At 38.8% G+C, this 13,355-nt stretch overlaps 1 protein-coding gene across 3 annotated transcripts in view; it reads right to left on the minus strand.

The window, feature by feature from the left end:
- Positions 1-2,076: 2,076 nt before the first annotated feature.
- SLC2A9 (solute carrier family 2 member 9) overlaps positions 2,077-13,355 on the minus strand; it is a 108,600-nt gene continuing 97,321 nt past the window's right edge. Inside the window, exon 12 of one of the 3 annotated variants that reach the window (XM_074822130.1) lies at positions 2,077-5,533. In XM_074822130.1, coding sequence (XP_074678231.1) covers positions 5,276-5,533 — 258 coding nt within the window. In that variant the 3' untranslated portion in view covers positions 2,077-5,275. Of the gene's footprint in view, positions 5,534-11,610; positions 11,710-13,355 lie in introns of those variants that run through there. The other 2 variants (XM_074822132.1, XM_074822131.1) reach the window with 2 other exon arrangements.

Genomic DNA, 13,355 nt, shown 5'->3' on the forward strand with positions numbered 1-13,355 from the left:
AAGCCGCTAAACTGCGGCTATATGCATATATATAGTCTGTAGAGTTTAATTCAAAGGGATGAAACCATATGAAATTTGTATTTAAGTGATTAACTCTTGAACTCATCTTTGAAAATATCAGCCTCTAAAGAAAACTGGTTTTATCATTTTTATAATCTTTGGCATGTTTGCTTTTCCTAAGTAACTACTGCTTTCCTGTTTTCAAATCTGAACAGTAAAAATATTTATGTAATTGGGTGGACCAAGTCAGAAACAAAAGGTGGCACAAATGCGAAGAGGTGAGCATTATTTTTAGTTTGATTTTTTAAATTGAAACAAGAGAAAAATGAAACAAGAATCAATGTCTCTGCATGGCAGCTGACATAACAGCAGACAAATTATCTCCTACCTCCATGCTCTTAATGTATTGTGTTTCAGGAGTCTGACAAGAGTTATATTTTGCTTTTTACCTTTTGGGAATTACCTTAAGACAACCAGCAACTCCAACAATCTCATGCTTGGTACTCTGGCATATGAACCAGACTACTAATGCTCCCACTTAAATTAAAAAACCCAGAAAATCACCAACCAGCCAACCAACCAATCCCCTGCCCCCAAACTCAGAAGAGAAGCATCAGGTTAGTGCTTTTGAAGCATCTGAATAATTATATTGTTTTCCCAGACTGAGAAAGCAAGCCATCGGTTTACTATCTAAAGAAGCTAAAAAACTGCAGGGTTTCCTAAGCTTAGAATTCTAAATATACCATGCCTTTCTTGGGTACATTTGTACAGTTGAAGTCACTGGAGATTTCTGTTGACTTCACTAATCACTGGATAAAAGCTTCCTGAAAGCTTTTCTTCTGTGCTTTTTAAAAATCGAAATCCTAGGTTTAAAAGAATTTGAATGTAGCGCAGCTTTAGCAGGAACATCTCAAGAAAGAACTTGACTATCCACTGCCTGTGTTTCTCTTAGGTCATGCAAAAAGCAAGGTTAATGCATCTTAGCTTGCAAGAGGGTTGTAGTGACTCACGTTATGCATGATTGCTTATTGAGCTGTAATAACTTGATTAGGAGTCCAAGTCCCAAGCTTCTGCCATGAAATTCACCTTTTCATAGGGCTCACTGCCAAATAAAATCACTTGCAGAGAGAATTAAGTATGGACCCAACCCTGATTTTTTTAATAGCTTGAATATTTGCATTAACAAACCTGCTTCATAGTTTGGGTCTATATAGTTCAGGGTTTTAGACTGCACCAGAACTCTATTTTCTGGAGTCAGGCTGAAAGTATAAGACCACAGGCGTTTTCTAAGAATGCTTTACTCAGATTTGTTCTTCCTGCTGCGTGAGGTGATGGGAGTCCTAAGAATCTATATGGTGATTTCTGTAAGGAAGAGCACATAAAAATAGCCAAAGGGAAGAAAGCAAATTTCAAAGGAGTTGTTTTTGGTGTGGGGATTTGGGTTTTTTTTGTTTGGGTTTTTTTTCATTTTACTCTGAAGATGAAAATTGTCCCATATGGCTGAACTACTCACATCTTCCCCCACTAGAAAACAGATCCTTGTGGAGTGAAAATTCTTCAGAACCTGAAGTACGACATTCAGTTTTTTTATACATATTTCAGATCTTTGGTTTTGCATATCTTTGTAGCAGAAATAGTCATCTGACTGAATTTCTCATCCAAAAGTAAAGCTATAGCAATTCAAAGTCATCCATTGCAAATGACAACTTTCTGCAAAAAAGCCTCTCCAGATTCAACAATTCTTATACACAGTAATTACTACTACTAGTCAGTTTTAATCATTCGCCTCTCGCTGATGTCTGTGTTTTTATTTCTAAAGCCCAATATAAACATATGAAAGTATGAAGTGTGGACTCTGACTTGAGAAGCTAAATGTAAAGAATAACCCCCAAAATATACAGTTTCAGGAATTATTTTCTTCCCCATAACTCCCAAATACCCAGCTGTAGAGTCCACAATGGCTGGGGTCATCCAGGTGTAGGACTGCACAGTCTTGTACCGGGACACAGAAAAACCCAGGGAATTGTACAATGAAACTTGCACAGCTGTAGAGATTCAGATTTATCCAGAACAAAATCTACATCATTTTAGTTTAATTCCAAAGGTTCATTTTGCAATCACTGTGCATGGACATAGTTGATCACACATGTGTAACCCACTTGCGGTACTCGTACAAACGCCATCTCACAATACCTCATCCCAATGTGACAGACAGGAAAAGAGAACATGACACCACACAACACTCACTGACAAACACATGGGCTGTAGACAATTTGATACATTCAACAAGAAAAACCAAATGATAAATTGCTGACATTTTCCATTTTGTCCTCTCATTGCTGGAGAAGCTATAGCAGCATAACAATGGAAAAAAACATTATGGAACAACTTGAAGAACAACACAAAACTCTAATTAGGGTCCGAGATGAAAAAGTTAATGCAGTACTGGCACACCTGAAGTGTCCTCAGAAACTTACACAACCCAAGGCAGAGGCGGCTGCAGCCACCTTCCCTGGCCAGTGAGCAAAACACCTGCACACATACACATCTGGAGACTGGAATTGCTTTTAACCTGTACCATGGGCTGCAGCAAACCGCTGGCGAGACATGCAACCACCGTCCCACGGCGTACTCGTCTGTAGCAGCTTTCTTTGCAGCCGCACAGCAAACGCCTCTTTGGAGTGTGTCTATCTCAGGTAGGGCAAGAGACGGGCAAACGGGGTTGCAGAAGAGAAAACACAACCCCCTGAGCTGTGACAGGAAATTCTATCGAGCCATCTCTTTCCCAACACATTCAGAGCTGGGCTCCAAATGCAACTGTAAGCAACTGTAAGATGATTTTATCTCATTGATGTATCAGGCCAACATGGTATTTTGTTGAAGTTATCAAGTGGCAACAATTATCAACAAGTAATGCCTGTAATGTACATTAATGAACACCACAAAGTGCTGAATTCTCCTAATTCTAATAATAGCAATAATAATAATGGTTTCCAATCTTGCCACCTTGACTCAAATCAGATCACATCATACCATGCTACTAGCCCTAACTAAAAGTAAGGTAATTCTCAATATGAATGAGAGGGTCTGAATTTGCCAGTCTCGGCTTATGGGCGGAAGAGAAGAATTTCTTCCTGAAGTTGTCTGGAGGGGTGGCATTCAAACACATTTTTTACACAGCCATTCACTTAGCAAGCCTCATGTAACACATGGAACAGGCAACTAGAGCCACTGAAAGATGACATGTTCATTTGTTATATATATAATTTTACAAGTGGTTATTAGAAAACATTTTTCTTCAGCTTTCTCCATTGTATTTGATTAACTTCTACCTATGATTATCAGTTAATATAAACCTGATTCACTCTGTTTCTTAACAGTAGCACCAATATCATAAATCTGATTTTTCATTCTTAATTCCCTTGCTCATATATATTTTCATTTTCTTACTTGCTGCTGTACCTCTATCCCAGTAAAAGAGCATAAATTCTGGCATAAAGGCTCAGATCAATTTTTTTTCTATTACCCAGTACTGAAATTGCCCTATTAGGTCAGCTTACAATGTATGCAGTAAATATGCCACATATAAATAAATCACAGTATAAAACCATACACATAATTTAGTAGTAATAGCTGAACATTAGGATCTCTGATTTTAATTTACAGTGTAGAACAAAACAATAAACAGCTTATCACTGGGGGAAATCTGAAAAAAAAAATACTGGAAAACAATTCTCCATTGTGAATATATATATGAATATAAATATTTATATTTCTATATTTGTAATATATCTATTCATATATGTATGTGTGTGTGTATATATATATATCAATATATATACATTTTTTTTTTCCAAAATGCTCCAAACGTATGAACTTCTCGATTAGTAAATATAACTTGTGGAAGAAGCTGGCTCTACCTACATGCTGCACGTGCTTCTTGTGCCTTACTCCTGAGAGCAGCTCTAAGACTTACTGACTTTTCATATAAAACAGCTAACTAATTTTAAAAGTGCTTATTACCCCCTCAGCATCCAGGTACCTAGAAGAATCAAGAAAAACTATTATCAAAATTATAAACTCAAAAGATGATGTTCATAAAAAAAAAATCCCCTGTGGTAGGGAATGGATCACCTAACCACCGACAGCCTGATGAGTCTTTCTATCATGAATTATGCAGACTCTGAGGAAAGTTTTGCAAAGGATTAAATAGCTTAGAAACTTATTAATGTGAACTAGGCCTGGATCCTCAATCTAATGCCCAAATGAAAATCAGTGTTTAAATAAGAAATAGGTACCCAGATTAATTTGGAAAGATCTGAGTGTTAAGAAATGACATTTATTGGGTCCGGGGAAATTTTGGCTCCTAAGACTTGTTTTAAAAGGAACTTGTAAATAAAAGCAAAAAAACAGTCAAAAAACCCCAGCCCTTGGAACATTTGATGTTTGATTTTTTTTTTTAATGCTACACCCTACAACGTACCATCAGAGTTCTCTCACTTCACCATGAGGTTTAGTTTTCTTTTCATAATAAAGCTTCTATAGCTATTCTCAAAAAATAACATTTAAAAAAAAAATATATCCACAGAAATGCAGTGCCAGCAAACCCAGACACTAGGGGCAACTCTATTACTAGTTGATCAGGATTTGCAAGAGAGACAAGGAAACCCATCAGGACTGGGAGCTCCCCATTTGTGGGAAGGTGGGAGATGTTCAGGCAAAACAACTGAAAGTCAAAACAGCTAGAAAAGGAATGGGAGGTCAGGGGAGTGTCACGAGTCTTCTTTCAAGTCTTCAGTTCTCATGTGCAACTTGAATGATGTACTGGGAGCCAGCAGCACTTCAGATTCGCTTGCATCAATTCTTAGCAGACTCCTACTGGGATCTCTTCCCTTTTCCCTGCCTCCTCCTCCCTGGTGACTTCACACACACCTCCTTGGGAGCACACAGGGTGCTCAGCGAGCTGCTGCTCACAACCCCACTGCCACTTTACTTCTCCGAGTCTGTATTCCCCACCCCACTCACCACAGCACCGATTTCATGGGTGCCCAAGAAAACTCTGGCTCCTACTTATTTAATCAACTGCCACTACTCACACCTCTCATTTCCTCAACCACCACCCTAGCTGCTAATGAGTTTACCCATACTCACTTAAAACATATTCGGGGGAAAGCAGTTCATGCTGTCACATAAAAAATACAAGTTGTGCACTGCTATAAGCATACTGAATGAAAAGGGCACGTTCTCCCCCATCCTCTGAAACAGCATCCTGGGTTTACACAATCCCTTTTTTGGTTTCCCCATTGTTCACTGAAGATGTGAAGGTTGATTCTTGTTCTGCACTCGATTTCCTCTCTCCTGGATAGTGGTTCATTTCTTGCATTTCCAAAGACACTTTATTCCTTTTGGCGAATGCCTGGCTGATCTCATGAAATGTCTTATTTTTTGTTTCAGGCAGGACAAAAAACAGGTAGGCAGCTCCTGCAAAGCAGATGGCAGCAAACACTAGGAAGCAGTAGGTCTGTAAACCACCCTGCAAATAGAAAACAAAGGAGATGGTCATTACGAAAGAGACAAAATTCAGAATAAAAGCAACATCAGGAATGGTTTGAAAGAAAAAATGGGTGGTATGGAGCAATTTTTAACAAAGAACAGTAAGTGCTGGCATTCATTGCAAGTCAGAGTGCTTAGAAGTTCATAAAAATGCATGAATCATTAGTTCTTCCAACACTGCCTGTGGCCCATCAATGAAAAAGCAGGTTCCTGGCAGAGGCATGTAGATCTGCAATCTGGGTGACACCAGGAGACACCAGACTGAGCTCAGGCACCGCGGGTGCGAGGGGAGCAGGCGGCAGCAGGGCTCCTGCTACACGCATGGCTTGACCGAGCCTTCTGCTGCTGCAGCACTTCTGGAAATGAGGCAGATGTTTCACCGTGCTGTTCTGCATACTGTCTCGCAATTCCTAGGTACAAAAAATGAGGCATGCTTTTGCAATACTGTGCACCTGTACACAACACATGGGAAACCTGCCATAGCCAGTGGCATCTGCATCACAGTAGGGACAAGCTTTGAGATTTGCAAAATAAAAAAGGAAAAAGCCCCAAATGGCAGACATTTGTATAATTTCTAAGGTTACGGGAGCTTACAGCAGGAAAAAAATCCATAAAATACAGTTCTTCCATGCTAGAAACTAGTGTAAGAATTAACTGAAAACAAACTACAGGCCATATTTGAATGTTTTGTATTTTACTTCACGGCAAAAAAAAGAATAGGGACACAAATAAGTTAATTTATAAACTGATTATAAAGGGTCTAACCAACTAGTAGGAGTTACACTTCATTGAAACAAAGTATTTCTTGCCTGGTGATTATTAGATCCTTTAATAGCTTTCAGTTATGTTTCAACAGTACAGTTTTGAAAAGCATTTGATAATTACAATATTTCCATCTGCATTTTGTTCAACTTGAAAGAGATTTGGTATTGTGGCTCCAGTTAAGCCACCGCTGGCCTTTGAGGAAACCTCTCTTCCTCCTCTATTGATTTACCTCACTCTGTGTCCTGAAACCAAATGTCCAATGAACCTATATTTTTGACTTGTTTTTATTAACAAGGCTGAATTCAACCAAAAGGGGTATCCTCCAGCTCCGAAAATAAGGCAGCCTTTCTGTGGTGCCTTGTGGGAGGTCATGAACAGTGAATACGAGGGGAGCTGGACCCTTCACACATCACCTGAGGTGTTGCAAGGTAGAGGTTACCCCCGGGGAAATCACTCAGGATGGAGGAAGCAGATGTGGCATGTTTATGATTGCCATTAAAGGTATGTACCTGAAACATTTAGGACATAGTGAGATAATGATGTAACCCTGACTTTCCACATTTTTCTAATATACTCCCATCATCGTTAGTTAATACCAGTCCTACACAGTAGGCTGGTTAAGCTCCCTGTTTTGGGGGCTCAGGGTTTGCGCAATTCGTAGGACTATTTTTATGTTTCACTTGCTCAGTATACATCATATACGGCATGGAAGAAGAACATGAATTGGTGTGTAAAACAATAAAGAAAATAAGGAAAAACCCTTTTCTGCAGCTGCTTTTTAATACCATGGCTGATTGCCAGCCTGCCTAGTCACAAAGTTTTCCGTGAATAATTCATTACTTAGTTCAGCCCTTCAACTCCTATCTGTAACAGGAAAAGCTGGAAAGTGTATGCTCTGATATTGACTGTGGACTCTTGAGATCATCAATGCTTTTTTTGTTAAATCCTAGAAGCACGAACTCCTGAGCAACCTGACAATCAGAAGCCAAAGAGCATGGGTGATGGTGGGGGGAAATATTCTGGCATGGGAACAGATACAACTTTCAAGCTTTTACAGAGGCAGAAGCAAATGAATTTAGTAGACAGGAAAAAATAACTTCACAGTGCCTCATAAATCATCCTGTCATGTTAAGAATTTAAATTTTGCATCTGGATCTTCTGCATTTGAAATTGTTGTTCAGCTGAATGTTAGAGCTTCAATCTGGAATCATGTTTTTCCCTTTTTAAATTCTTCCTTGAACTAGATCTCCGTGATGAAGAGGAACCATTAATGCCTACTACGAATAAGCCCAGCAATCAGATGCCACAAGTTACCTACATCTCTTGGTGGTGCAGCCACAACTTTGTCCCACCTTTCTTATTCCCATTTATTTCTTTGCTGTCCATGATCTAAATTAGCATTTATCTTCTTCTTTGATTCATGTTTCCTTAAACCTTTTCTAACTGAACAAACACTCTCATGAGTGTTTTATTTGCAATTATTTTAAATAATGTATTTACATTTATTGGTAATAAACCTGCTCTCCTTAATTCTTGCAGATCCCTTTAGAAGTAGCCCCCAAGGATCTCCAAATGAAGTTCCACAGAAAATAAGCTAAAAATTAAATTTTGTTATAAATCCTACAAATGGGATTGTGGGAAGAGACCAAGACATTGCACTCCTTGTGTTCAGAAGGATTAGCACAATGGAGCCCTAATTCCTGGACAGGAACACTGCAGGGTGATCACAAAATGCCCTTTTGTTACTTGCTAATATTTCCTTAAAGCTGGTTATTATTTTACACACAGAGGAAAGACAAACACTCATATTCATAAGCCTTTTGTAAATCATTCAGAGTTCAACTCATATCATCCAAACCTGCATTCGGCACAGAAGAACGTCATGTGTGAATTAAATTACTCATTATACGCATGAAACCTTCTACCTGCACTGCACGCTGATAAAGGATGTAGGACAGAAGTACAGGATAAAGTGGAAGGAAAAATGTTAAATCCTGAATCCTAACTCAATAGAAACCCTTAGTGGGACACAGGTGGGATACAGCTCAGCCTAGATGTTTAATTCATTTTTATCTGTTTCTGATATATTCTGAATTGCCTGGCACCGGAGAAAAAATTAACAGATTGGCCACAGCATATCTGATGTGCCCATCAAGGGATGAGAAGGTAGGATAATGTGCTGGGAAAAGGGTAAATGCTGAGTTATTGAATGATAGCTACTACAGAAAAGGTACTGATAGACAAGATCTGAGAGGAAAATGGATCTGTGTCTTTGTTCCATGAAATTACTTTCTCTGATTTAGATTATATTATATTATACCCATGAAGCCTGTATCTCTCATTTACTCTTTGACATCTGTAGTCTCCAAATCCATAGTCTCTCTTTGTTTTACGCCTTCCAACTTGCTAGAGACAAGACATATATACAGACTGTGCAGTTGCCACTCCAGAACTAAAATCCCAGAGTTTTGCTTATCTTGGGCTGGAGTGAGAGTGAAAAACAGGAAGAACTTCAACTAAGTCTTTGTTGGCAAAGCACAGATACTCTGCAACACTGTGTATTTGGCCCAACAGACATGGTCTCAAGATCCTTTACTGACATGTACATTCTCAATGATATGAGAATAATGACAATATATATGATAAAATTTGAAAAGGTAAATATTTTTTTACACTTTGTGACATTATTTCACTAACTACATAGGATAGAAGCCTCAGTTTTCAAAAACTGAATACCTGTATCCACCCGAAGAGTAGTTCGACTCAATAAAAAAATACCATATCCAAACAGCTGAAGGGGAGGGTTAAAAGAGGAAGGGAAGGGCAGGGGAAGAAGCAAAAGCAGGTCAATTCTGAATGGAAATTCTAACTAAACACAGAATAAATTCAAGGGAAGTAAGTATGTGGTTTCTGTTACTTCTCAGCTTTCCCATGTAAGGATGGGTTACTTCTTACACTCAACTCCCAGCAGCTGCAGCATCAACTCTGGCCATGCAGGAGGCACTGAGCCAGCCCCATCCATATACCCCTGCCACATCCACTCAGGCAAGTCTCTTCAGACTGCCTGCATGTATTGCTCAGGTTCAGAACAAGCTGCCACCTTCACAAAGGTGCTTCTCCTCCTCCAACACCAGACAGGCTTGCCAGACCTAGGAACACATTTCTTTAGCAATATCTGAAGCCAGGCTTTTACATCCAAAGTTAGAAACCAAAAGATTAGAAGGAAGACAGAACAAAGCACTACATTAGTCCATGCTTTGTAGATGTTTTCCCCTGCATGAACATCCAAAGTTCAAAGTCACCCAAGGTTTCAGGTGGTTTCCTAAATAACAGCTCTATCTCTAGGTAAGAGCTTTGTGCTTCACAGCTGTTTTTCCCTGCATGAACATCCAAGGTTCAAACTTGCCCAAAGTTTCAGGTGGTTTCTTAACTAACAACGGCTCTATCTCTTGAAAGGCTCATAGATATTTGTTCAGAGCTAAGGTCAGATACACAGGTGAAGATCCTTGAAAGGCCAGGCTTTCTGTGAGTTATTGAAGGTCACCTGCCCTCCCAGGTGCACAGGGAAGGGCAAGAGAACAGCAGACACACTGATGCAATCTCCCAAGGAAAGCACCTTGTATACCTACAGCCTGCTCCCAGTTAGTCAGCAGGCTAATAAAACCTCTCCAAAGGAGGATTTACATTGGATTTTTCAAGGGTGGTGAGGGCTATTGCTATACAGGATACTTAAAAGTTAAGTATAAACTTTTAAACGCATCACCTTCTATTTTCATACCAGCTTTCTAAGGAGGCTATTTAAAACACAGCATTTCTGAAAATGTCCTGGCAGCTGAATATTGAATTACTCATTTTTATCTTTTTTTTAATCACTTTTCTGCAGCTGGTCAAGGCTCTGTATTTGTCAAAAAAAGGAAAACCAGGAAACGATTCACCTAAGACATGCATGCAATTACCACAAAAAAGAATCAAAGAACTCAGGCAATTCCCCCAAATGAGATCCCAGGCATGGCAAGCAATCAAACCTGACTTTGAGGATGAGATATAGCTCCATAAACGAGCTGTATGAGTAAGCAGATGCAGCCCAGACATATTTTCTTAAGTAAAGAGGTTAACAAACATATTCCCAGCTTGTGTAGGGCTGCTATATACATTAGGCAGAATGCACAGGCATTTCCTTCCCCTCCCTTTAAAGAAAATGGTAAAAAATACTTAATTTTTACCACTATGAACAGACTTGAAGTGCCCAGAATGAATAAGCAAAAAAGCTCATGTTTTCAAGCTAAAAAGTAAGCTGAAACAAATAAAAAAACTGGCATTGAAATGGTAATATTTCTGGTTTTGATTAAAAAAAAATTAACAATTTGCCACTTCTAAAGTTTGCTAGCTGAGAACAGTCTTCCTGCTAATAGCTTACATGCTGTGAACACTGTAGTCTGGAAAAATATAAAAGTAGTTGAGTAGAACATCATCATGTGCTATTTAATGATGGTTGCTTACTGCCTTAACTCATTCCGTAGCAAAGGTTAAATTTTAAGCCAGACTGTGATACTGAAAACAGGGGAACAGATATTCTAGGGCAGATATAGCAAAATAAGTGAGCAAATGAACAACTTCTGAATCAGGTTTAGCAAGATTAACAAATTATTATTTTTTAAAAAGAACTTTCAGCTCTTCCCAGCAAATGCCAAAATGTGATTCTAAATTCTCAACTTGCAATGTCACAGCCCCTTAGCACTGGTAATGGGTGCTTGCATTTGGAAGTTGCCATGAAGATTAGAGTCATGAGATGGGGGTCAAACTGGATTTTTAAGTGATGAGGTCAAATGATAATGGTTAGATGTCTTACTAAAATGATCAGCAGCAAAACAGTTATTCATGTAGACATTTGAGTTTACTTACTTTGCTTCACATTAATATAACCCACTGAAACAAATGGATGAGTTTGTGTCCTTTACCCCTTGACCTTCTTCAGTTTCAGAGATAATTTAAGATTCTGCTGAAGGTGCAGGACAGTGAAGAAGGACAGAGCACTAAAATATAATGTATAAAAAATATTTCTAAGAAAAAATAGTGACATTTTCAGACATGAACTGCAATTTCAACCTGAACACTCACACATTCACTACCTCCTCATAACAAACTTAACAGATCCTTGCATTTTATATTTGGAGTAGGTTGCTTTGAATTAAGAGCATTTTTTCTCATATCTAACCTTCTGATAGCTTATATTGCATTTTCTCACCTTTTGAGGGGAACTTTAGCCATTTCCCTTAATACAGGTGGACTGTAGTTACTTTAAACATCAGATGAATTTGCAAAAGCTTAAAATAGCTTGGCTGAAGGAATCTATAGGCTTCTGTGCACATCTTTGTTAGTGAAATTCTTGTACTGCATAATAGAAAAGGTCAAGGGGTATTATTACACAGTAATCTCGCTGGGTAAATGAATCTTGATGCATGAGAAGGAAAATCTAAAGTGTAAAAATAAGGAAGAAACAGAGCAGAAGTGCAAGAGAGCCTCCAGTAACAAGTATAATGACTCAGATTATTACTTCACAGGCAGAAATAAATCCGTTTCTGAAAGGGGGAAAATAAACACACAGATCTTTGCATCGTACTAGTAAGCAATATGAACTAAGGCTACAAGCCTTGTAGCACCTGTATCCTATGTGATACTGAGTTCCCTCTGGATCACAGATCCAAGCAGGTCATTTTTCAAGACACTTTAGTCTAAAAATAAAAGAAAATCAAAGTTTACCCAATTTCTAGCTAGTGACGATTTGTACTTCACTTCTTTCAGATGCCTTCTACCCTAGCCTAAGTAAAAAGCTCATATGAAGAAGACATGAAAATTCAGAGTACTGTCTTGGAGTTCCTCACTTAAAAACCCAGCTAGTAAAAACACTCACACTTTGAGTGACGTGATGTCCAACCAGCTATTTGTTCTCCTCTCCTGTCATCTCACCATCTGCCTACCAAAACACCAGCTCTGACCTACTACACCAGGGCGCAAGAATTAGACCTCCACCCACCATCTCAGAAACTGGACACAATCTGACTATGACAGGCTGCAGCGAGCTGCACATCTACAGCTTTGTCCTAATTTTATTGCCCTTGTTGATGCAAACATCAGCGCTCAATGCCAAGGATTTCTTCACTGAAAAAGTGTTTTGAGCCACAGCTACAGAGGATATAGGCAGCTCTTCATAATAAATACTTAAAACTGATCTTTTGTCACACACTATTTACTGTATAATCTTCTTCCTATCTTTCTTTGCTCATGCTCTTACACTGTTCATTCTTTTAATTTTCTGAGAATGAAGATATTAATAGGACTTTTTAATTATTTTAAAGCTTTTCCTAATGTTCACTACGGCTCAGAATATGCTATCACCTTGTTGGCTGAACCTTCCTGTGAAAACACACCGTTATGGGAGGGACACTGATGGGGAGCGACAGGACAGCCCTAAAACTTTCCATCAATTTCTCAGAGATTATTGAAGCCTGCCCCAGATCTAGTGACTTGTTAGTCCATCATAAAACCCACATAATTTTCCATTGCCAGTGAACCGGACAGGAATTACAGAGGTCATTTCTGTCAGTCACTTGGTTCCCCAGCCTGAAGAGCCAGGCACCTATCTAAAACTTAAGCTTTTTATGCAAGTCTTCACTGAGGTCTGAGTATTCATCTCTGGAACCTACAACACAATATATATCTGCTTTATCAACACGCCCCAATTTCCAATTACAGGGAAACAATGCAAAAAACCACATGATGGAGGATAGATATAACTATTATTACTTTGTAAAATAAAGCTGTTTTTTTATAAGTGGGCAAAACATGCAAACTGCAAAGAGACATTTATTAGTCCCTGCAAAAGTGAGATAGTCTACGTTATTGCTCTGCCAGAGAGCTGCAAAACATCTTGCAGTTTATTACTATTATTGCCTCAGTCTTGCTGCAAAAATGCTGTAAGAGAATGATGTCTTTGTATCCCATTCTGGGATAACACAAGTTTCTCCTGTGGGAGAAAA

The sequence above is a fragment of the Strix aluco genome, chromosome 4, assembly GCF_031877795.1.
Source record: "Strix aluco isolate bStrAlu1 chromosome 4, bStrAlu1.hap1, whole genome shotgun sequence".
Classification (NCBI taxonomy): domain Eukaryota; kingdom Metazoa; phylum Chordata; class Aves; order Strigiformes; family Strigidae; genus Strix; species Strix aluco.